This window comes from Pteropus vampyrus, unplaced genomic scaffold (genome assembly GCF_000151845.1).
Source record: "Pteropus vampyrus isolate Shadow unplaced genomic scaffold, Pvam_2.0 Scaffold194, whole genome shotgun sequence".
NCBI lineage: Eukaryota > Metazoa > Chordata > Mammalia > Chiroptera > Pteropodidae > Pteropus > Pteropus vampyrus.
The window spans coordinates 2,128,175-2,155,073 of NW_011888975.1; the positions used below are offsets into that span (position 1 = coordinate 2,128,175).

Consider the following 26,899-nt stretch of genomic DNA (forward strand, 5'->3'; position numbering starts at 1 on the left):
CTCTCCTCTTCCCTGATGGGTCAGTGTTCTGGTCTCAGATTCACCTTCTGGCCTCTGCGAACCGGCACCTTGGTCCAACAGAGCAGTGTGCTGAGAATGCGGCCGATTCCGGCGCTCCTTCCCGTTGGACAATCTCAGGCGATTTGTTTAACTTTGAGAAGGTTCAGTTTGCAGTGACGCTCCTGAGGACTAGAGGGTTGTTACTGTAAGGTTAGAGCAGGTGGACGTGAAACATCTGTCACATGGTGGTCACGCTGTATGTTTTGTTCAAACCAGACCAAAACTCAGACCTAGTTGAGAAGTTTATATGTAGATTAAATATCTGGACCAACATTTCCCTTTTTTAGTAGAGTTAATTATGCTGTTTTCTGTTCATTTTAAGTTCTAAAATGGTATGGGAAGATACTCTGTTCACTGTTGGATTTTAATAGGGAAATTATTTGGAGTATATATTTTAGCCAGACATATTACTATTTATTGTTTAAAACTATCCTCAAAATGGCTGAATTAAGCATTTTAAAACTTCATGTCGGATTGTTAATTGAAGAGGGCAATTAACTGAAAGGCTTTGATTAGGACACTAGTAAGTAGGGAGCTGCCTTTTCCAGTGCAGAAGTGCCTCGTCGGTTCAATTACCCATGTTCTGAATCTGTGGTGACTTATTTGGATGTCACAGCTAACCTCAGACCAAAGTTACACTCCTAGCTTGTTGGACCTCCTTATTTGGCAGAAATTTGAGGAGCAGGCATTTTAACATATCAGTAAAAAGACAGCTTCTCAAGTTCACTGGAGACATAGCTGCCAGTCTTCAGTGCTTTGAGCTCAGAATCTATAACTGATCATGATTCGGGGCACTATTTGTTCATCCTGAATCTTTTAAAAGAGTAAAACATGAGGAAATTGACTTAATTTGAAACAGGGCAAACTTTGAAAGATGATGAAACACCAGCAATAGGCTGTCAGGAGAGAATGCAAAGTCTCTGTCCAGTTAGCATCAGTAAGAGCTAAATAACCAACTTTCCACAACAGCTTGTTAGAAACCCGTCTAAAATGGGAGCAGATGATCTCTTGAGACTCTCTTTACCTCTAGATTTTGATTTCCTACTATCTCAGCATGACTGTGTCCTATAATAATAAAAAATAAAAAAGAGACGATGGGAGTATTTGTAGCTTAAGGCAACTTATCTTTAAGAAAACAAACTTCTTTTTCATTCAAGACAGACAGTGTGGAATAATACTAAGGAAAATTAGATGCCTTGCAAGCCTTAAGGAAATATGCCTTCTTCCATAAAGTACTTGTCCCCCGAATTATGGAAATGTTGCATTAGTGATGATTTGTTTAATGCATTTGGGCCCGAGCCCTGAACCGGTGAATGGAAGCAGATGTGCAGTAGTAGTACTCTTAGTGTACCACGGGGGAGCACACGTTTGGCCATGCGGTCTCTGTGGCCTCATCAGCAAGTTGTCGCCTGTCGGACTAGGCCTTGCACGGAGTTTCGGGAGGCAAGGAATGGGGTCGGTGCACAGAGGAGCATGGAGGCAAGGAGAGAGGAGCCTCGCTTCTTGGTCTTCAGAGAGGATCACGTGGCAGTTTACCATTGCCTTTTCTCTTCCAAGCCTTGGGATTCACGAAGAGAAGACTAGAACCCTCTATACATAGAGAGCTTCTGAAAACTCAGATTTTTATCCTTCAGTACTTAGCTCTGTGTGAAGTATTTGAGAACCTCGTAAATTCTTCCCCAGTTGCTACATAGATTTCTCCCCTGACATTACTGGGTTTTCAAATGTTTAATACATGTTTATAGAGCACATACTGTGTTGCAGACACTGAGATGCACACTGGGAATACAAAACTTAACAACACAGAGTTCCTAGAATATTCAAGTGTACAATCTAGACTGTAGAACACCTGGGTACTGTCCTCAGATGTGAACTGGCCTTCCAGGAGCAGTGCTGCGCAACCCGACTGGCAGAGCTTCTGCGGCACGTTATAGGAAAAGGGACGTGCAGAGCTCCCTGGTAAAAGATTGATGTCTGCTGTCTTTCTCGCCAGCCACAGGCCCGTGTGACCTGATACTGACACACATCTGTGTTGCTGAGATTTCTCTTAATTCTAATTATGATCATGGGCAGACTGTGTGTATTTTAACAACCTGAGGCCCTTATACTGCCTGGTCAAGGCTTTTGCTGTTTCCCTCACTCTGATCTATAACAAAAAGCCACGCACACTTCTCATGAGAGCTCCGCTTGTCATCGCAGTGGGTTCATTGTAGTAGGAATCGGTATTCCTTATTGGATCTTTTGCAAAGAATAATCTTCTGCACAGCGTGGTAGGGAGTAACATTCTGTCTCCTGGTTCCTGAGAGAGAAGCTGCTGTTTGTGTTGCGTTGTGTTGTTTGTTTTGTGTTCTTTGTTTTGTGTTCTTTGTTTTGTGTTGTGTTGTTTGGTGCTGTGTCATTTGTTTCGTGTTTTGCTGTGTTGTTTGTTTTGTGTCGTGTTGTGTTTCTGAAGAGCCGAGAAGACAACCATAGTGTTTTCATCGTGCCCGAGACAGTGATCCACATGTTAGCGATTAGGTTAGTCATAGAAACGTAAACCTGTGGTTTAACGGTACAGAAATACTTCAAAGTCAGAATAGAATTTGTTTTTCGTAAAGAAAATGACAGTACGATCTGTATCATTGCTACTATGCTTTTCGGCCTTTTAATGCCAAGAGATGCCCGGTTCTGTGGGTTTATCACGTCAGACACTGATGCAGGGAAGACGAGACCAGCGCCAGGGCAGTCTTGCTCCTGCGGGCTCCGAGTCAGCCCTCCTGAGACACTGACTAGGCGGGTTTCGGTGTCAAAAGGTCGCCATGGATGCTCATGGACATTTTTGGTTTGTGCGTTGGGATCTGCCAGATGGAGTGTGGATACTCGTTTTAAAAACTCAGGCATGTCTGTGCGGGTTCACTAATAGGAACACTGCTGTAAGCGTGAAGGGTGATAAGGCTCAAGTTAGAAGGCTGTTGGTGAAGAAAGCTGCTTTGTCACAGATTTCTGCATTTATTAAATATATGTTTATTAAATTAGAATAGTCGAATCTAATAAGAAAGACATAAGATGATAACTCCTAGATTAAGCATGAATTTTTTTTCTTTGCACAGAGCATTACTTACTAGGCTAAATTTTATGAATGTGTGGTTTAAGAATTTATTTTTAAATTATACCTACCTCTGTAACATTTCAGTTATTAGTAAGAGTCAAGTTTTACCCTTAATGGAATAGGAAAGCCCATATTTTATATGCTTTCGGCACTCGACTGAATTTTAACTCCTGTTCTTACACTAGGAATCCGTATGCTTGAACTTAAATTGTAATAAAACAGTCAAATCATGTTTTTCTAGCATCTTCTTTGAATACTTCTTCATTTAGATTCAAATTTTTTCTACCAAAATGAAAATTAGTTTTAGACCTCTTGCCAAATGAGACAAGTTAGTATCCATAAAAAAAAAAAAAAAAAAAACCCACACTTAAATTAGCTCTGGTATTTGATGTAGATTTAATAGGGGTTCTTGTATTATAAGGCACATTCTGGGTGTTTGGTGAACTCATTAGTATGGAGAATTTCTCTTCCAAAATACTATTTTGCTTTTGTTTTAAAATTAAATTCTTTACCTTAATGGATAATAAGTTCATCCTTTTCTTTTTCTGTAAGTGTCTGTGATCATTCTTCTTAAATTATCTGGCCACTTCTAATATAACGATAATATATATTTTTGCAACTGACTTGGAACAACACACTGTGCCACATATGGAACCAAAAAATATCCTGTACTTTTGAAACCATTTGAACTTTAAAGAGGTTCAAAGGTATAGTTAGCATTTGAGTAACTTTTTGTGAAGCTAATCACAGTCCCATGTTGCATAATTAGCACCACTTAGTATTTAATTTTGGAAACCCAAAGTTGACCCGCTGAAATCTGTAGCCAACGAAACTACTTGTAACAACAACTCTGCGCTGTTCTTTTTTCAACTCCCTCTTTCCCTGACACCCCTATGTGTGTCCGTGTCAGAGAGGAGCTGATTGAGAATATAATGTGCAGTGTACTATACTTAGCAGACCAGAAGCTGCTTCCTCCCATATCATTCATTGGTCAACAGTTCAACCCCTTCGTAGAATCTTAGTGCCGAAAGTTGACCTTGGAGGTTGGTTGTTATATTCTCGTTCACTAAAGAATACATTCTCCACTTATCCTGCCAAATGTTCATCTGTCCTCTCTTTCATTGCCTTTCCCCATTGCTGCCCAAGGTTACTTCAGTGTTCTTAAATTATCTGGCCACTTCTAATAGGGGGACCCCTGATTTAAAAATTATAATAGTTGAATTAATAAATGTTTATTATTTTAAAGTAAAATACAATAATACTTATGATAGTTCTGCTTTTATGTAATTTAAGTTTAAATAATTACGAAAGAAATAGACAACTAATAGGGATGTTAATAGATAACTATTCGAAAGAAGGAAAGCTTAATAATTTGGTGGCAAATTGTCATTAGCAGTACCATAGCCAAAAAATATATTCTGCCTCCACTAACCTCAGCTGAAATGGAGCATCTATATATTTTCAAAGATGTACAGTTAGAATACACAGTTTGACAGCTGACACTGCTAAGAGAATTATTGATAACGTGAAACTTAAAATTTAACAAGATAATAATAATTGTAAAATTTCAGACTTATTCTTACATCCCAGAAACTCATTCTGTGATGACAAATTTTGACTTGAGCATCAATATGTATGGAAACTGCTCAACTATTTGACTAAAGTGTGTATTTGGTCCATGATCATGAGCATCCTGACTGTTGGAGGACAGTACTATTAGCTGGCACCTTTCCAACTTCTTTTTAGATAACTATAACCAAAAGTGTTAAAGATATTGACAGAGGAATTTAAAACTAAGAACCCTAAGATTAGGATAAGAAATACCTGAAGCATTTTTTTTTTCATCTATGAAATCGGTAGTATGGTCCATTAATTAAGTGAATACACTAGTCAGACATAGCCATAACCTGTGGGAAAAGTAGGAAGCTGGATAGATTCAGGTGTAGTTTATAATAATTGGCCTGTTTTCCTTCAGAAACATTCACTAAGGATTTTCCACGTGAACAGGTATTACAGATGGAGTAGTGAGTAAGCCACCATCTTGCTCCTTAGGACTTCAGGGTTGAAGCAGGAGATAGACATTTAAAGAAACAATTATGACCAAATAAGATAACATTATTATTTTGTGCTTAAGACAAAATTAAGTTAAAATCTGCTACTTGTTTTCTGTAGTAACCATTTCAGTAGTTAGGAGAAATATTTTACTAGTGCTTTTTTTCCTGCTGAAAATTATCTAAACAAAAAGATACAGCAAAAGATGAATTTTAATGCTTCACCACCTGTCATTAATGTCACAAGTAATTATAGCCACAGGACTGAAGACTGATTGCTTACCCATGTTCTAGTAATTAAAAAACTTGTGAAATTTAAACTTTTCCAGTTTTTGCCATTGCCATCGGCAATTGGTAAACCTAACAGATGTCTTTAATATATGTATTTAATTGATTTTTACTGATGCTGTACAAAATAATTCTGAACAGGTATCATTAACGTATCCTCTGAGCCAAGCGAAGCACCCCCATTCTCTTCCCACGAGGTGAAAGCACTGTTTTCTGAGCACCAAGGGAGTTCCTGCCTAAGCTTATGTGATAATAGTTGATCGTTTGTTTTTAATAGGAATATGATGAAGAATGGGCTAAGAAAATTCAGAGTGAAAAGTTTCGCTGGCACAACTCTCAGTGGTTGGAGATGGTAGAGAGTCGTCAGATGGATGAGAGCGAGCAGTACTTGTACGGCGATGACCGAATTGAGCCATACATCCACGAAGGAGACATTCTCGAAAGACCCGACCTTTTCTACAACTCGGGTAAGACCACAGCCAACGCAAAACTAAACAGTTTGTCTGCGAGCTGCAAGTTGGGATTTCAATCTGCCAGCCTTGCTCATTCCCAAGCTTCACAGACACTTCTTTCAGCACATGGATGCTCTTGTGCTGGAGGTTTCAGACGCAACATCGGTCCATACCAAGCAGACCTGTTCAGTCACTGCGATTTTTTCCTGTTTGTCTTTGATGTGATGTCCATAAAAAGGGCTGTAGCCAGGAAGATTAATTGCTCTTAGTTTCTTACATTCTAGGATATAGAACTTAAAGTGACATCTTCAAGATTTCTGACTTCTGTTGGAAAATGTAATTTTCATTTTTCACTATTCTTCATTTATTTAAATGTATAATTTACTAATTTATGTTTTGTTTTCCATATATTTTAAGTCTAATTTTGCTATTGTTTTCGTTTAGTTTCAAAGTAGTAAACTCTATTTGGTTGGGATGATTTAGATATTTTATAGCAATAGTTTTAATTTTTTCCTTCTAAACTCTGCTAGTGTTTTCAAGGTAAAATTTAATTTTTGCATAAATCTTACATATATTATAACCTTGTTGATTCTGCCTAACTGCCTCTTTCCAGGGATGAGTTTGGCACAAAGATTGGTAAGGTTTTGAGTATTTTGGCTTTTTATGTGTTGCGCTGATGCCAATATTGATATTGCTTCATTGAAGTCATTTAGTTGACGACAGGAAGGAAAGGATTTCTAGTTGAGATCTGCAGTAGGTTTTAAATGAAAAGCATTAAAGTAATTATATCTGAATTAATAGCTCTCTTTTTTCCTACTATGTTTGATTCATGAGTTTTCATAATTGTGTATCGTGCAAATTGCCCATAAACACTGCATTATTTTTATATTTGATATAGATACTTGAATCCCGGAAAATTGATACTTTACTTTGATATTAAATAGATTTCTTCCTAACTGAACTTTACAGTAGTTATGAAATACCGTTTTGTGTTTCAAACCAGATGGTGGAGATCATTAATTTCAACCAACCAGAATGTCTCAGTTCAGTAATGGCAAGCAGCTGTTCCATACATATTCAGATATTCATGAAGTACAATGATGTAAAATATATATGATATGATTTTTTTGATGATAGAAATCAGGATTTCTTGGAATCAGGTTTCTTGCTTTGAAGACTGATAGCTGTTTTTCAGTGTGAATCAATTCCCAGTCTGCAAACCCGAGTAAAACTTTTAACTACCGCAATAGTCAACTTTGTTGTTTTAATGCAATTAGAGTTTTAGAATAGATTTCTAAAAAGTTATACCACATTTCCAGAATTAATTCACTTAAATTAACCTCTTAAAATGAAAATCATAAACATTTTTCTGTGAGATATTTTATAATTAAAATGTATAACGTGCTTTGTGAGAATTCTAAATTATATATTTTTTTATATATAAAATTTCAAAATTTCAAAACAACTACCACCGATGGAAAAAAATATAATTTTAAGGATTTGGGGGTGAAATATTATCATTAGATATCATCATAGTTGTTTTTTAATACCTGTAGCCTGGCGATACGGTAGATACTTGACTGTGGAGATTTCATTGCTATGAGTTTAAAGATATAGTTCTCATATCAAGCCATCTATTTTTTTAGATAATTAATTATTTTACCTAGTTCATTTTTCATGAATAGTTCATCTACTAGATGAATCTCTATAGTATCTCTTAACATATACCATGAAATCTAGATAGCGCCAGCCTCTTTTACAGTGTGCAGTTGTGTCGTCAGAAACTCCAAGAGGAATTTTTAATACTGCAGATTTGTTCGAATGCAAGAGACATCTTATTTCAGCCCCTGGCCTCCATGAAACTTCAGGCTGCTTCCGATCAAAGCAGCTTCAGCCACAGAGGTTAAGCGAACGGCCCAGGAGTCCCTGGGTCTCCTCCTGCTTTAAAATGAAATAGCATCGCCTGCTTCTCAGTCATTAGAATGGCCGCCTATATTTTCCGACAGTTAAGTATGTCAGAATGTGTCTGTTTCTTGCTTTTCTTTTTAGAAAGGATTTTAGCATCGTCTTATGGAGTAGGAACCGAGCATCCCCTTTAGTTACAGTGTTGTTTCTCTAGAGTCTGAACCTATTGGATTATAACCACTGATTAATTTCTTTTTCTTTCATGCTGTTTGTTTTAGTACTTTTACCAGCAGAGAAAGTACATTATAACTTACAAGGCTGTATTGATACTGTACACTTCTAAATGACTTTTCCCTTTTTGATCATTCCTCATCAATTGTGGTGAATCTTATTCTTAGCATTTAACATGTAAATAAATATATTTCTGGACTGTGGCTTGTTTCTGTCTTTAGAATCATTGTAAAACAACAGTTTTCATTTACCTTTGTGTTTTTCTGGTGTGTTTTATCAGGCACAGCCAAATAAGCTGTGATTTACTACCTATTTTCGTCATTTCTTTTTTCGTTTTCTTCATTATTGATATCTATTTTCTCCCACACAATCACAATTTCACTGTTAGCTAGTTATGTTTCCATTGACTTTTAAAAAACAAAGTTTATTTCAGCAACAATGTGTAAGAAGGAATCGTTTTTTCACATTTTACTTTTATTTACAATGAGTATAAGCCAGTTTTTTGACTTTCAGAAATCACAAGTCATAAATTACCTGTGCTAACAATAAATTTGCTTTGATTTCATCCTTGATCTACTATGTACCCCATTCTACTCATAAGCATATTTATCATCATTACTTGGAACACCTGAGAAAGGTGTGTGATATATAACCCTGGTATCAAGGCTTCATATAATTAATAATGTACGTGATGCTCTACGGAGTGCTCTGGTGTACATCATCTCTGTCCTGTTTGCTTTCTGATTGTTTAGATGGTGCATGAAATGCTTTGGTTCCTTGTTGCCATCTTTGAAACCATAAGGTTAGACCAGGAGCCTGAGAAGGACACTCCTAGATTTATCTGGAGTTCGTAATGCAGAACATGTGATTCCTTTTTATTATTTCTATAAAAGAATTAATTTTGGATGCAGAATGCTGAGAAACAGATAGTTCCAAAGAAGTTGGGGTCCTTGACTTGAGGATTTAATTTAAGGTATAATTTAACTTTTATACCTCATTCTAGTGAAGAAAGGTTGCTCATATGTCAGAGATGCCTAAATTTTGTCAAGCCACTAAAGGGTGTCGTAGAAGCTGTAGTTTACAGAGTGAATTGCAGTGTCCCAGGATTAATAAAAATTAAGTTCACGAGTATAAATTTTCTCTTTACTCGCATAATATCAGGCTTATAACATTGTTAAACTAGTTGTATCTTGGGTTTATAAAATTTCTGGCTGAATCTTTAAGCTCAGAAATACTTAGTTTGATCTCTATTTGATGAGCTCCCAGTCTGTAGTTCCCTCTCTCTATTCCATTTGTCCTTTTCCTCCTCATTTTTCCCTTTGGAGATGATGGGAGCTCTGAATCAAAATGAAGATGTTGAGAATTTGACAAGAGTTTTTTATATAATTTCTTCCTAATCTGGCTCACTTTCCTAGGACATGTTTCATGTGATATAAACTTTTAAAATATAATTCAGGTGTCATTTTATTTAGTTGTCTTTATATATAAAGTATTTCCGGGTGTTAGAATATTTTATTCTACTGGCATGGCGAATATCTTTGAATTCATTTTCAAAGTGTGGTGTACATTTTTCTTTTGGCATTTTACTTCGCTTTGTTCCTTTAAAACTGCCATATTTCTTAAACCCTGATCCTCACTTATTTGGTTTTAATTTAACAGAGGAGCTTGTTGATTTTTGTGGTCTTAACCTCGTTACTTTAGCCAGATTTTCACAAAGTGTTAGATTCATATAAAATTAATTTTTTTTTTTTTAGCTGGTCAACTCTCTGTAGTGTGTTGGCATTTCCCACAATTTCATTTTCTTTGTAACTTTTTAATGTTTAGCTGGTCTTTGATTTATAGAATCTTAAACTTTTAGAGGACATAGAAACTAGTCTAAATATTAGACTCTTTGAAGCTACCTCTTAAGTATTTTAAATTTACTGAAGTAATAAGACAAATACTAAAGGTATTCACTGACAATTCAACAATTAAATAGTAATGTAAGTCCTTTGTACATGATATGTAACAAACGGATATATATATGCAGCAAATGAGTAGTGTAGGAGTCTTACGGAAATACAGATCATCTCACTTACTCATTTGCTGACGGTATTGCTTTTTTCCATTCGCTCAATTTTTAATACCTTTACTCTTTAAATAAGTTTTGTTGTTAAATACTTACCTTTCAAGACAAGTCAGTTGCACCTCTGCCAACCTCCCTCCCCAAGCGGGGTGTTTCTACCCCCCTTTTTCTGTCTCTAGCACTCATTTTGGTACATACCATGTTTATTCCTGTTGCATATCATTTATTAATGAAATGTATTATTTAATTGTATCTTAAGTGTTTGTCTTATATTTTACTTAACCTGAAATTCTAGAAAACAGAAATTATGTCTTGTATTTTTTGTATTTCTCATGGGACCTAGGAAAATATTATTACGCATATGGTAGATGTAAAATGGTCATCTGGTGAATGAATAATTTGCTTACTATGCACCAGATTTATAAATGATGTTGTGGGTATGACCTAGTCAGTATTTATCCAGAGGTCACTTAACAACCCAGAATACTTTCAAAACAGGACACTTCAAAGTCCTCAGGGCTTTCCGAATAGTTATTGGAAAAGCCACATATTGAAGTATATGTCTGTTCTGCACGCAGGATGGCTCTGCAGCCTTCGTTTAGGGCTTTTCCTCAAGTCCTTCTTATTGTTAACTTACTCGTGATTTTATCAAAAACAGGTTATCTGGACTTTGGAGCAAACGAGAAAATAGTATTCCTCTACAGTCAGGCAGAAGTAATAAAGACTTCGATTTAGGAAAAGAAGCACTTTATAAGGAACTTGAAAGAACTTAAAAGCATATTGGTGTAGAGCTACTTAGCATAGGTAGTCAGATGTATCTGATAACCTACAGCACGACTTTATAATAATTGATGCTTCTAATGAAGGTTGGGTCAAGAAGTATTTAAATTACATTCACTACACTTTTTAAAAACAAGGTGTGTAAAATATATTTATAAAGATTTCTAACACATTTGTGTGTTTAAAGGTTTGTCCAGCATTGCTTATTTAGAAATTCACTAATTTGAAATATCTAATTCCCTAACCATGTCATACGAATGAAGCTGTCTGCATATAAAGTATGGGACGTACTAGAGTTTGGCTCTTTACTGACCTCATTTCTCCATGTCTTTATTCATCCTGTTTCCTTTGCCTGGACCATCCATACTGTTCCTCCCTACCTCACCTCACGCCTGTCCTTTTCTGTCTTCACAAGACTCTAAGCCCCTTGAAGGCAGAGGTTGTCTTACTAGTAGAGTGCTGCTAGATAGTAGGTGCTCAGTTGAACATTTGTTCATTCGTCGTGCTGCCTTGCTGTAGGGGAACACTTAGCCTGTGTGGTCTTCTGTTCATACTCCCAAGTCATGCTAGCATTTGTCTCTCCAGATTGAATATGCAGGTTATCTTCTGTTGTATTGCTTGATAGAATAGTTTCTTTTTTATTTCCTACAAATATGTTTTACTAGTTACTATTTCCCTTTTTCCTAGATGGATTAATTGCCTCTGAAGGAGCCATAAGTCCAGATTTCTTCAATGATTATCACCTTCAGAATGGAGACGTAGTCGGGCAGCATTCATTTCCTGGCAGGTAAACAGTCTTTCCAAGAAAAATCTAATATATAGTGATTCCTTTGATTTTGAAAAGCTAGACATCTCTTCATTTCCCAGTTCTCTATCTTTTTTCATTAAAGAGTACAAAATACTCAATATTTTCAAGAACATGCTCATTCGATTTTAAATTAGTTTATGAAGTCACATTTTCTATGTAAAAAAAGGAGATCACAGGTCTGAAAAGCACACATGCTCATCACTTTGAAAACACAGGCTGTCTATTGGAAGAGACAGTACTTTTGCCAAATTAATGAACCCAGATTGTGTCCTAAGTGTTTTCCAAAGCCAGTAAAATATAATTTAAAATAAGAATACAGGATATGTATTTTAACAATTATTCAGCCATTACTGTTTTAAAAAGTTCATACTTTGATTAAAGACTTTTCCTCCGTGGATGGCATTCAAATAAAACATTTAAGGAAAAAAATTTGACATGCCAGCATTGTTCTAAAATTGATTTTTAAAATAGTACTAGAATGCATAAACAATATTTTCTCCTTCATATCATTTCTAGAAGTGTAGAGTGTAATATTTTAATTTAGGCTAACTGTTGAAATTTCACATTAAACTAGTCTGATGAATAGCTATTTGCCAATAGGACTAGTTATTTTTTCTTTAATTTATTTAATTTCCTCTTCTAAAATTCTGCTTTTCTTCAGCATAAACTATTTTCTGTTTGGAGGATGTGTTTATGTATTTTTTAGATGAAAGGATACAATCATGGCTAATATTTTATAACTCCTTAATGATCACTTTTTATAAGCCATTTAATCCAATAATAACTATTGTAACCATTATTGATCATCTGTTGTATATAATCCATTTTACAAATATTCGTCACATTTATTTTAACCTGCATAGCAGTGTTTTAAAGCAGGTATTTAAAGCAGCTATTACAGGAATTTTACAAATGAAGAAATCAAGACACTAATTTAAGTAACCAACTCACACAAGTAGGATGGTACAGAAAAAAGGTTGAACTCAGGTCTCTATGTCTCTAAAGCTTATGTTCTTTCAAACATGATGTCTAATTTGGAGGAAATGCAGCATATTGTAGTGACTTTGCTACAACCACATTAAGAAATATCTCTCACATCGCAGCCCAGTGCACACACACACACTTGTTTGTATATATGTGTGGGTGTGTGTACATGTAACACAAATTCCTTAAACAGTAATTACTTTTACTACCTGTAATGCACCATGATATAGTCCATTTTATTCTGTGGTTTTAGTTTTGAAGTATAGATTGCAGCCACTATGATGGTTTCACAACTCATCGATGGTCATGACCCAGAGTTTAAAAGCGTAGTGGGAAAACGTAGTATTACATGAAATAACGGTAGCTGTAGGTGCAGCACAGTGTTCTGTAGAGGACTGTGAATAAATCATAGCGCTTCAGACATCGTTTTATTGGTGTACTGAATTGTCGTGGTAAGAAACTCCTGGCCTTAGGAAGTGAAAATTAAACCTGGTCGCACACCAGAAAGCGAATGGCTTTTGACTACTTCTGGTGTTTCTGTCTATGTGAGCTGTAATTATTTAAATAGAGGCTCTATTTAATCATCATAACTACTATACTCCATCGTGGGACACTTCACTGGACAGATGTTTTCTAAGACATAACTAGAGAGTAAGGAATGATTTGGTTTTCCAATCCTAATATTTACATAGAAGGTTTTTGGTAATGGCATTTATGAGCTTCATTGTTCTGCCATTTATGTTTCACCTTGAACGAAGCATTATTTTTCTATCTCCATCAGGTACTGCCAGTCTAATAAAGGCACACAGATACTAATTGTGTATTACTTATTTGAGGAAGACTTACTTTTGTTTTTATATATAATTATGTGATTGTTAAGAACCTGAACATTTCATTAACATTGCACATACAAAAAAAGAAAAAGAACTTATGAGCTCAATTCAGGAAAATCTCTCATTTCTGATTTTTAAAAATGGTCATTTTATAAAACAATGAAAATGTTTTGAGAAATGGCTGTACTCGATGATTAAGTTACATGCCGTATTCAAAGGTTTCACAATTTTATTCCTTAATTCTGTTAATAACTTCTTATAAACGACTGGGAAGAGTCTCTTACCTTCATAAATCCAGTTCCTTTACAAGGGTAAAAATATTTAGATAGCTTCTTTCATATCATAAAAGGCACATCACAGTAATGTTGGCTTAAAAGATTAGTTAATAAAACTTACCGTAGACTATTTTCAAGTCAAAAGAGTGATATACTTATTTATTATAATCGTTTTGATTTGAGAATTGTTTGCCTTTTAAAAAGAACTTCCCCTGAGAAAGTTAAGTCTTTCGACTCTTGTCTTTTGTAATTTTTCAGGCCTTAAATTACGCAACTGTATCATTGTCTTTTTTCTGTTTCCAGAAGAAACAATTTACAATGAATTTCTTCAGTTTCTTTGTAGGTAATAGATCAGATAAGAAGGGATTCTCAATTGGATCAGCAGAGACAGAAAGAAAATCTACAGTGTAGCCCAAACTCACAGTTGTTCTTCCTGCATTTTTTACTCCGGAATCATTTATTCAGGCTTTTATTCACTCTTTTTCGGTTGGTTGAGATTCAATTATAATAGGATTTCTGTGTTCTTTGATAGTTACAAACCATAGATCTTAACTCTGGCATATTTTTTAATTCTGCAAAGATTTAAGTATTTTAAATTGCTGCATAATTATTCACATATTTTGGCACGAAAGTTTGCCACATAATGTCCCAGATGTGAAATTTGAAACTAATGGCTACCTTTCAGTTTCTGATATCCAGTAGATAAATTTAGAGTCTGTTAGATCAAATAACATTGACTTAAAATCATACATTTGAAAATTTTTATTTTAACTGATTTTAAGCAAAATAGGAATTTTTTCGAGAAATGTAACCAGAAGGTGTTGAACTCTTAACTCTCTCCATCCTCACTGTGGAGATATGAATAAGCAGACGTAATGGACAACATGAAGAATTTATGTTAGCTATGAAAAAAACAATGCCTTGATTGAATTTCGAATATTAAAAAGCTGATTTTTAAATACTTTGAAAAAGGGGGAATGTTATCTATTTTAAGATTGCTTTATTTTGAACATGGAAATTATCCAGATGACTTCAGATTCTTTCCCCACTCTGTTCTTTATCATGTCTTTGGTAAGTGAGCACTGTCAAGTTACCTGGGAAAAGAATAGTAAAAAAATTAGTGTATGAAACGTGAATTTTATCGTTGTCATCGTTTCTGATAGTTTGAGAACGTGAAGCAGCGGCAGTGTGCAGTGTTGCGCCCTTCGGCCAGGGCATGTGGCTTTTCAGTCTTTGTGGTTTTTTAACATCAGTTTTCGCAGGTTCAGGTAAAGTAGGTGACCCCAAGTTCCTGCAGGGTAAAGAATAACTTTCTAATTTGTATGATAAGAGGTTTTTTAAAATTGTTTTAAGAAAAATTCTTTGCTTTCTTCCTAAAATGGCAAAGTTTAGTAATGGACAAATCTGTTAAAATGCGGAAACTACGCCAGATTTAGAGAATCATTTAAACAGGTCAAATTAATGTTTTTCTTAAAATCCAAAGCAGGGGCTCCTTCTTAATCTGGATGCCTACATTTTTGTAATATAGCAAGGCAGTTTAATTGGAAACACTGAAAACCGTTCAACTCATCTATCCTATTCTACAAGAGAGACTAGATGTTTGATAAAATAGATCTTGGCAGTTGGACAGCGGATCTTGGGTTTTAGACATGTGTCAGTATCAGTTTGAACCTTTTGGCGCCAGAATTTCCTGACATTTAGAGGTAATGCAAAATACATTAGGGCTCCAAGCCATTAGTTACAGAGTTGCCAATCCCAGAGGGTCCGATGTAAATCTTCCCCTCCCCATATCTGAACTGGTGTTAGAAAGTAAAGTGGGACTTGCTATTGAAGCTAATTAAAAATAATAGGCGTAAGACTAGCTTTTCTCCCCCTTTTTACCATGTATTCGTACCATATTTTTAGACCGTTTTTTTATTATAACTTTTACTTTTCAAGACTAACAAGAACCTCATGTTGAGTATTTTTAAACTGCTTCCAGCTTTTACAAATCAGTTTTTGTTGCAGTAAAAATGGCCCATTTTTCTTTTATAGGAATCCAATTTTCATAAACTGGAAAAAAAAATTTGCAGAGACTGCTTAGGTTTCCTTGGGGCTTTGAAAAATGTTTTTCAGAGGGCCTGGAGCTCTTCTTTGTGGTTGGCACAGTGATGTCATTTACTGACCATTTCACTGGAGTCAGACGAACTAGCCGTGTGCATTATCTGGGCCTCTGGTTCCTGCCCTTCCATTTTCTGTGGTAATACAGCCCGCCTCTTTTTTTCTTTCTTAGGATACTTCAGCCTTAACTTGTCTGTTCATTATATTTATTATATATTATAAGTATGCACCTTTTATTCTGTTCACTCTAATTTTTTTCAAATATTAAATCAAAATTCAAATGCTAGTCATACTCTTAAAAATCATACTGCATAGACCTGACAAATTACCCATTTCCTTTTAATACATAAGAGGTAATCTTTTATCCAAACTTTTAAATGTACATTTTTTTCCTAAGACAAGGACTCTACATATAAAAATTAGACTTATTTCTGTAGCTATTAGGCCACCTTAATTATACTCATCTATTAACTCAGTTTTTTCACTTGAGAAAAGCTCCTCAGAATTACATATTCCCTGTCTAAAAAGCATTGTGTCATGTTTATAGAACTATCTATCATTTCTAGAACTAGACGTTATGAGATTATTTCAAAACAGTGATTCAAAGGAGAAATCAAATTATTGTCTATGTGATAGCCCTTAATTTGGCCAATCCAGAAGTTCTTTTATATTGAGTGGAAAGTAAATATGCCTATCAAACCCCTTCTTTGATAAATCCTTTATCAATTTTGATCGATATCACAAACTCTCCCATTTGTTCTAGTAGTTTAAGAGTCAGTTACCTTCATTGCCTTGGCTGTAGTATAAACGTCATATGGAAAGATCAAAAAAAGTGAAAAGAACCTCCTAGAAACATTTCCTTTGATAGACATTGAGACCAGCCATTTGTTCAACAGCATTGTAAGAACTAAGTGATTGGTATATATTTATGAAATCTTTTAAAGATAATCACTAACTAAAACATTGCTTTATTTAGTGTATTATTAATTTTTTATCAATAATGAACATAGCCTTTTGTTATTTATTAATGTCTTTTTCTCAATGGGGAACATACTTCATGAAACCTTCAAAAAAAACTCTTGACTTTAGTAATTTTTCCAGACACAGTGATTATAAAATAAAGCAGCCAGATTCCATTTTTGCCTATCAATTGCCAAAGATTTTTTTAATGTTAATACCCACATACAAGAGCATCTCCTGTAGGAATTGAAATGGATAAAACCTTTATGAAATATGTTTAGTAATAGAGGATAGAAACTTTAAATTATTCACTTCCTTTAAGTCCATAACTTCATTTCTAAGAATTTATGCTTATGGCATAATCAAAGATAAAGCCTGCATAAATAAATTATTGAAATAAATTATTGTGTGTCAGAGAAGATAGATATACTGAACGTAGTGAAGTACACTAATTGTGGAATAAACGATATTTTCAGTAGTGACTTTTGTGCCATATGATTTTGTCTACAATATTGCATGATTTCGATGCGATATTAGATTATATTGCATCACTGTTCTGATTTAAGTAAATATGAAAGTCAAAATAGGTCAAAAATAGATATATTTAGCAATAGATACTCAACATAAACTTTACTTTTTAAAGAATTGACGACAGAGACCTTATAATTTGCTTCTCCCTTATTGAAAATTATTTTTTACAAAAATGTTATTCACATTTAGGGTTCTGATAACATAAAATGGAGTGCACTCTACCACGTCGGTAATTCTAAGATTGAAAGTGGGCAGTGTGTCTGGTCCTTCGTGTTTATTCATTTGCATGTGTTAAAACATTATGACAACAGATTCATTGATTTAATATCAATATGTAAACATTTTCATTTTAAGGCTTGCCTGTTAATTAACAGCATATATTATTAAAAAACAAAAACTTACTAAATGTTTTGTATATGCAAGGCACTGTTACTCATTTTATTTGCTCTTCGTTCTTGACGTGCACATTTGCATAGGTCCCTAGCCCTTCTTAGCTGTACCTAGTTTGGGATATTTGCAAGAGTTGCTTCTCAGTTTAGATGGAATTTTGTTAAATCATGATTAAAACACACAGAGTAAAACCTCTTTATAGAAACAGTAGGGTTAGGTAACAGGAAGGTATCTTGTTTACTTTTAATAATTGCTGTGTTTCAGAATATATTGTTAGATCTCAAAATATCCAGATCTGCAAATTTTTATTATAACTATATTTGGTTATCCAAATGACATTGTTTTTAATGTATATAAAACATGTATTTCAAGCTCAGTAATGTGTTATACCTAGGTATACCCAGTAGAAATAAATTTAAGTTTTTTCCACCTTCATCAGTATTAACCAATCAAATGTATGGTAAAATTTCTTGAATAATAAATCCATTCCTAAGAGATAATATTATATGACAGGTAAAATTATATTTAGGGTAATGAAGTGGTCATTTCCCTCTTAAACGTGTGAGAGGGTGAAAACATGAGAACAAGCCGTGCAACACAGTTCTGCTGAGAAAATCAAACCAATGCACATAAATGGTATTTACACTATGAGATTCTTGCTCTAACACGATCCTTACATTACATTGCATTTTCTTTCTGAATACTCCCATAGCGATTTTGCCATTTTTTTTTCAGAAGATCAAATGCCTTAGGAGCCTTCTAAAAGTTTCAAGTAAAAATATGTTTAAGGCTTTTTTCTAAATCTAAGTATACAAAGAATAATAACTAGCATTTAGCTAGCATTTATATCATGAAGTATCTCATTTGATCATCAGAAAGTGTGTGAGATAGACAAGGCAAAGAATCGTATTGTACTATCTGGTTTGGGGCCAGTCCCTTAAAACTATCCGAACCCTAATTTCTACATGTCTTTCAAACCAGATAGCTGATAGAGAGAAGCCTGGGAGCTTGGTAAGAGCCAGCAGGCTCACTGTGCACCATTACTGCCTGCAGGTAGCAAGGCATGATATCACCCTGAGAGTGAGCTGTGTTTTAGAAAGTTTTAGAGTAAATGTTATTAGAGTTTGGAGTAGGATATGTAGGTTTCGTTTTACCGCCCAACATATTGTTTACCTGTTTTGCTTTGATATATTTGACACGATTTACTGCAAAGTGGTGCTTTGGATTGCTTGTAGGCACGTTGCTGCAAACGTATTAACACATTAACCAGTTAGTTCACTACCATTAAATTTTCTTAAGTAGTTTGTTCATTCAGTTTTTTGCAGGTTAATCCAATTAGTTGTATAACAAATGAGGATGAAATGAGTGGGGTAATCTCAGTCTAGAATGGTCATTTGTCTCATGCAAGTCATTTATTTAGCTAATTAACCAATGTCAATGTTTATATACATGGTGCTATTGTTTTTTGTCTATAAATGAATCCTTATACATTAGTCTTGTCTTACTTGCTTAGACTTTATTATAGAGACAACTTCTTTCTAGCCTTGAAAAGGCAAGGGTATTCGGGTCCACTGCTTGGACACTAATGATTCCCATTTCCCAAGGAGAATTTGAATTAGGTTTTATTAGTAAATTGGGCCTATAACTTTTGAGGCCAGATTTTATTAGATTATCACACATCAGCATTAGCAAATTGTAAACTTTACTGAAATATAGAAATACAAGCCAGAAATCAAGGCTTAGAATTCTGGAAACTTGGGAAGATGTTTTACCCTAGAGAAATTATACTACTGACTTGGAAAAATATTTTAAGTAATTTACTTTCCTTTGGAAATTTAGAAGTAGGAGAAGTTGGCGACAGAACTGCCCTTATCAGGCTCGTGTTAATTTTTACTCTGGTGACCTGAGCAAAGTTTTCGGAGGCATGCATGTTAGTTGTGTGTAAGGTCCGAAGGTGCTCCCAAAGAAAACCAAATTTGAAAACCAGATTTATTGTCACTTTATTAGGACTTTTCTTTTGGAGCAGAAATTTGGCATAACTGAGGCTATAAATTAAAAAAGTAATCTGAATATGACTAGATCCTATAGAAATGTTAACACATCAATTATGGTATAGCAGAAATGACAGGGAGTTAATCCAGTCATGACTGAGAAGTTAATTATAGCGCCACCATTTAAGTGCAATTATCTAGTGTTAAAGTTCATACATTTTTATATGTATTAATTGCATTTTTGTTGGCTGTAGAGAAATATAAAACTTAGTTGTAAATTTAAACGGAAAGAAAATAGAAAGTCCTTAAGCAAAGATGACTGCTTTTATATTTGACCTGTGAAATGCTCTTCTTTTCAAAAACATTATGAGGTTTTCTTTGAGACTAGTATGCAAATTACCATCGGAAAGCCTTGCTTATTCATATTCTAATGAGAATAACAAAATGTAAGCAATTTGGTTGATAAGTACCACCACCCCCTCCAAAAAAATAAATAAATAAATAAGAGAGAGACAGGGAACTAGAGCATGCCATCTTTTATTTCCTCAAAGTCTGGATTCAATGATTCTGAGCTGGGGGATATTTTCTAATTTAAGGTTGATTTATTCTAGCCCATCTGTGTTTTGATTGATTTAACAGTGTGATTTCAGTATTTATGAACAATTGTTAAAAATTTATTATATTAGAAATGTTAAACCAAATATTTTTTCTTAAATATTATTTGAAAAAACAGATTAAACCTAGAGCCTATAGGTTTTTAAATGTAATATTAATTAATTCTCATATTCTCCACAGTCCTTCCAGATGTACTGTTACAAATAGCTCACCCCTCAGATATGAGCCATATGGGCTCTTTAAACTGATTTGCACTTATTTTGAATAGGAATTGTACAGATTGCAGATGAATTATTAAAGTAAATGTACATTGCCAAATAAATCTAAGAGCAAAATATTAAATTGTAGTAAATGAGAAAGGAATGTGCAAATGAAGACCTGCCTGCTTTAATAAGCTTAGTGGTTTACCTTCTCAGTTTCAACCAAGAGAAGAGTTTCTTCTCTCTTTTTTTGTTATTGTGTTAAAAATGGAAAGAAAAAACGTCTATAAAACTGCTTACAGAAGTATCTAAGACAAAAACAAGGAAATATAATGTTCTAAACTCAGCCGGTCCAAACCACTTGAGCTGCTATGACAGCTCATAAAACAGAGTAGTTTTTAACTGGGCTCTGTTTTACATTGCCAAAGTGAATTTTCCTTGCAGGAAGTAGCCAGAGGGTTTATTTAGTTTCCAGTCCATGGCTTTGATCTTTCTGTACTGTCACATCTCGGGTTACATAGCTCTTTTTCACTGCAGTAAATCTGCAACAGTTAATGAGAATAAAATTTCCTCCTCCTCACTGATCGCATGCTGTTAAATGCCAAACCACAGCCAACTGCGTCTTTGCAGAATTTCAACTACAATGTATGAAAACAGTGCAATCAGTTTAATCTTGTTGTCTTTGTAATTCATTTTATTGGGCTTTCTTTCTTTTTAAGTGACCTACTTTATCAAGTAAGTGGTTGCAAGGCCAAACCTGGGAGAAAGATTTAGAACGTTAACAAACTGAGAAGAGGAGGCTGTGCCTGTGTCCTCGGAGGTGGGGTGAGGGGCCGAGCGCACGCTGTATTACCATTAAGATTCAAATCGGGTTTTTAGAAATCCCAAGGCTTGCTTCCTCCTCAAATAAAAGTTTGATATTTCTTTGGTTATGTCGTATGTTCAGTTACAACATAAATTTGTACTTGGCATGTAATAAATCAGAACATAATTTTTAACTTTTGATTGAAGAGAATATTCCTTAATATTTAATGGAGTTTAAAGGATTTCAGAAAACTTGATCTCTACATTATAAGAGCTATTCTTAAAGATAACGTTGTCATAAACATCCACTAAACCATCCTATCAAATGGATCCTTATACATATCGGTTATATTATAAATCTGTTGAATAAATCAATGGAAATTTAAAGTCACATTTAAGCAAACTATTTTATATATTATTAAACATACTCATCTTCATGCTGAAATACAATAAAATCTCTTTTTTTTTTTTTGGTACAATGAAACCTCTTGGTCGAGGCATTAACTTTGATTAGGTTACTATATATCATAAAATTTCTTTTTCACTTATATCTTTTATCTTTTTTTACTCTCTTATTTTGTGTTTGGCAACTGGAATCTAACTTAACTCTGTCAAGAAATTTACTCTTAGAAGGCCATTTTAGATGATAGCTATTGATAAATAGGTTTCATTGATATTTATATAGGTTATTATAAAATATATAAAAGAAAGAAACCAGTTTCTAGTTTCTCACCACTGAAGTTACATTTACTGTTACCTTACAGCCATCTGATCCCACAGAAGAAATAATTTCTAGTCTCATGAAAATCAAAATGTTGGATATAAAACAATAGTGTATAATACCCATTCATTGATTTGGATAAATATCATAAAAACAATCACTAAAAATGTATTGCACCTCAGAATACTATTTCTAAATTGGGGGCAGTAAAGTCAGATCTCCTGATAAAACAGAGGATCCACTTGGGAAAGTGCCCGTTACTTATCCCACTAAGAAAGGAAGATGAGAAAGGAGTGATTTGAAAATTTTAAAAGAGAGAGGTGCGGTCCTACCCCTAGGCCATTTCAGAAGGTGTATTAGGTATAACATAGTAATGTTGAACTTTAAAATTGTAGCTTGTACTCTTAGAATTATTGTATTTTCAGATAAGCCTAATTGTGTGTACTTAAACTATAGCATCATAGTTTGCATATGGAAAAAAAAAAAACGATGGAGGCTAAAAACAGAATTTTAGACTCTATCAGGGGGCAGCTGTTTTGTAGTTTGCTTCTTTGTTTTTCTGCAACTTTAAATCTTCATTTGCTGCAGCTTTAAATCTGCATCAGACCATTAGTTCCTAATGTATCCCAAATTCTGGATTTGAAAGTCTGCAGGAAATTTCTATACAATATAAACATTAATTTTAAAGTTTTCGTTCTTAGTTTTCAAAAGAGAATGAGATTAAAAAATCTTAAGTGAAATTGCTCAAAAAAGTTTGTTTCTGGAACATGGACAATCCAGTCCAGTTTTAAATGAAATTACTGAAAAGAATTAGAAATAATTCAGACTTTGATGTCATACTGACTTAATCTATATTCTAATTCCATTATTTGAAATGTTATTCTCTAAAATGGTTTCAAATCTGTCTACAGTCTGAGATGTGTTGATTAATAATAATGACGGCATTTATTGTAATATATTTACTGAGTACCAGGCGGTAGCTTATTGCTATTTGTGACATCCCTGTCTTGATTAAATCTTCACCACAGCTGGGGGAAGGAGCCATCATTCTTAAGAAAACCGAAGCTTATGGTTGGTTACCTTCCCCCCCAGCCTCTGCTCTTACGTTTGCCCACCTTTCTCCCTTCTGCAATGAAGGACGTGTCCTTTTGTCAAAGTCCGGTCGGCCTGTTTTGCTCCGAATCCCCACCCTTTACGCCTGGCCCTTTCTGTCAGTGTATGAGCAGAACTGGACTGCCCAGAGCTAGCCTGTCTCTGTCTCCTTGTCACGGCCCGGCCACTGCCCGCGTCGCACTCTGGTCCGACAGACTCCTCCGGACGCCTTCCTGTTCCCGCCGCGGTGTCTCCGGGCGCGTGGGAGCCGCGGGGATCTTCATGTCGCCGTAACCGACAGGCCTTCCTCATCTTAACTCTTTTTGGCGCGCTGCCCGAGCCCCGCCGTTTGGCGCTTCCTGCTGTCAGCTCTCAGGTCTCCCCGTTTTCCTGCTTGCGCCTCAGCCCCTCGCCACCCTTCCCCGCGCTCTCTGCGGGACAGTCGTCCTTTCTCCTTTAATGGCTTCCACCCTGTTCAGTGCCCACACCACTCTGAAGGGCCCACGTCCCTCACCGCACCCGCCACCTCGAGCAGGGGGCCCCAACCCCGGCTGTGGACCGGTACCGGTCGTGGCCTGTCAGGAACCGGGCCGCACAGGAGGTGAGCGGCGGGCGAGCGAGCGAGCGAAGCTCCATCTGTATTCACAGCCGCCCCCCAGCGCCAGCATCACCGCCTCAGCTCCGCCTCAGGTCATGGGGCATTAGATGCTCATAGGACCACCGGTCCCTGGTGCCAGAAAGGCTGGGGACCGCTGGCCTAGAGGGTTTCATTCACACCTGTGGCTTTAGATACTGTCTATAAGCGTCCGTTTTTCACAGACCTCCCGTCCTGAGCACCAGCCTTATGCCCCTCGCTGCCTAACATATCCATCGGTGTGAACACATCCGATGGAATGTTTAATAAAACCATCAGAGCTAACGTTCGATGCAAGGGGATTCTTCCCCGGCCTCCATCTCAGTAACTGTCACCACCATTCACTAGTTCAAGCCATCGACGTTGTAGCTGCCTTTCCCCAGCGCTGCCACCGTCCCGTGCAAACCGTCGCTACGGCCTGCCGGTTTTCCTTTGCAGACCGCGTCAGGTTCGGCTGTTTCCGTTTCCACCATCGTCTGTCACCTTGACTGTTCATTAATAGTCCTGCTGCTTTTCTACACTCACCTTCCCTTGCAGTCCATTTATTTTCACAGTACCCATCATGATCTTTTTATTATTAATATTAGTTAATCAAATTATATAGGTTTTGGGTGTATATCCTGGTCTTTTTAAAGTGTAAATCAGATCATGTCTCCCACCCGCCTTCAGTGGCTTCTCACGCTCTCACGATGAAATGCCGACTCCTCGCCGTGGTCTGCGAAGTCCTGGGCGTCTGCCGCTCGCCTGCTCCCAGCCTCAGCTCGGCCGTCCTGCCCCGCAGACACGCCCCGGTCCTTCCTCTCTCCAGCGCCTTCGTGTTCACATTGACTGTTCTTCTGACTTTGGAGTGACTGGCTTATTCTTGTCTTTCAAGTCTCAGCTCATATATTATTTCCTCAGAATCTTCCTGACAAAACTAGCGAAGAAGCTCTTTCCCGCCTATCCCCTGATCACTGTCTGTTTTAGCATCCTGACCACTTATTTTTGGTTCACTTGTTTATCTACCTCCTTCCATAAGAACGTAGTCTCCGGAAGAGCAAGAACTTTGTCTTATTCAAAGTTGTATCTGCGGCGACGGGCACACACTAGGCCCTCAACAGATGCTTGTTTATTGACTCGTAAGGGCCAGAGCCAGTATTCAGACACACTGCCCGTGCTGTGTTTTATTTTCAATGTGAACTTTTTTTTTTTCAATGTCTTAAATTTATACTTAATCTTTACTCTTTCAGTATTATCCTTTCAAATATGCAATGCAAAATATTTATTAAATACATAAGATATATATGTATATATTTAGCATTGTGATCTTGTATCATAAAATTGTTGGTAGGAACCTATGCTATATGAGAACATTTTTAATAACCTATATAAGATAAATACTGTCTTTTAAATTGCAGCATTTTATACAGATGAAGGTGCCTGCCTTCGTGGGTTAGATTAGGGAATTCTTAGCACACAGGTGTTCTACCACGTATCTAATTGAGTATTCTGAGAAGTACTCATCTATGCTGAATGTAAGCATTCTCTATCAAAATATTTTTAAAGTTTAATGGGAAAAGAAACTTTTAATGTCCCAGTATTAACAAGTTTTGTATAAGTTTTTATTATCAAATATCCTAAGTTCTGTAGAAACATATTCTACATTATACTGAAAATGAATAGAGGGTTTCTTTGATCTTGTTCCTTTACTATTACTTGGTCTTAAGTAATGACCTGTGAGTAACCAATAAATCAGAAGTATAACATATAGGCTGCTAGAGATTGCGATTTCCAAAAGATACTTTTAACTTTTAGAGTTTCTGTGATGACAAATGAAATTAACTTTACAGACTGTAAAGTAAAGATATAATCAAGGTAAGCATGTGAGCATGTTTTCTTTTGACACTTAAAATTTCCTTGATTCAGTAACCTTTTTAATTGACAGGCACTAGGGTGGGCTCTAGAGATAGTAAGAAACAACACTTTTACCCTTGAGAAGCTTATAGTGCAGGGTTAAAATATAATTTTTTGAGATGACCTGAAGTATCTTATTCTTTATTTCAACTTTATTTTTTTAAAAAAATATTTAAGAGCAATAGTATTGTTAGGCTTAGAGAGGAGATTTAGAAATTAATACCAAATACAGTGTCAGTCTTGGGACTTCCACGTTCCCACCTACTCTTATGTCATTCCCACACCTCAGCTAAGTGTGTGTGTGAGCGGGCACGTGCTTGTGTGCATGCATGTGTGTGCACGTGTTTCTGTGCGTTCAAGTGGAATAAACATCTTAAACATTTCTGAATTGTCCTTAAGCTTAAGAGCACGCAAAACTAACCATCTTCGGAAAAGAATGCCACACTGTCTTAAATAATAAACACTTTTTAAAGGAGTATGCTACTTGGAGTGTTACCATTCTTTAGCTTACTTCCATTACGAAAGATTATACCTTTAGTATTTTATTACAGAAAAAAAAATCAGGCGATCCGGCGACAATGTTATAAGTGAATTATGCCTCAAAGCTGGAGAAAAGATAAAATTTTAAAAAGTTTTAAGATCCTGTGGTGAATTTTCTTAGATTAAAAATGTAAATAGATTTATAGATTTAGACTTTTTGCATTTTATGCCAAGCAGTGAAATATTTGAAAAAGAATCACGTTGTTATTGAAATGCAACCTCCTGAGCTATGTAGGCTGTTTACTACAACGCGGCGCTTTGGTGGTCTGGTAATTCACTCGAATTTAGTTATTTCTTTGTAACAGGGGCTGTTCAGTGGGATTAGTCCAGTTGGCAGCTGATTTTTGCTTTCTAATAGAAATGATGCCTCTCTAGAAACATCTGTGTCCTACAAAATGTAATTCGAATAATTGTGAGATTTGAGGAAAGCTGTTTTATCAAGTTTATTGTAATTGTTGATTTTCGATGTCTTCTATCTCATGGATAAAGGTCTACTGAGTAGAGACCTTTCATTTTAGGTAGGAAGTTAGCTAGGTAACTAGGTAGGTAGGAAGATTGACTGATCGATTGATTGATTGGTATTCCCAAGGGAACAAGTGACAAGTCTT

The 26,899-nt window shown here is 35.7% G+C and overlaps 1 protein-coding gene across 3 annotated transcripts in view; it reads left to right on the top strand.

Annotated features, from left to right (window-relative positions):
- KIFAP3 (kinesin associated protein 3) overlaps window positions 1-26,899 on the top strand; it is a 113,583-nt gene that overhangs the window by 72,566 nt on the left and 14,118 nt on the right. For 2 of the 3 annotated variants that reach the window (XM_011371719.2, XM_011371720.2), the window contains exons 18-19: window positions 5,765-5,954; window positions 11,608-11,707. In XM_011371719.2, coding sequence (XP_011370021.2) covers window positions 5,765-5,954; window positions 11,608-11,707 — 290 coding nt within the window. Of the gene's footprint in view, window positions 1-5,764; window positions 5,955-11,607; window positions 11,708-21,326; window positions 21,397-26,899 lie in introns of those variants that run through there. The other variant, XM_023537578.1, reaches the window with a different exon arrangement.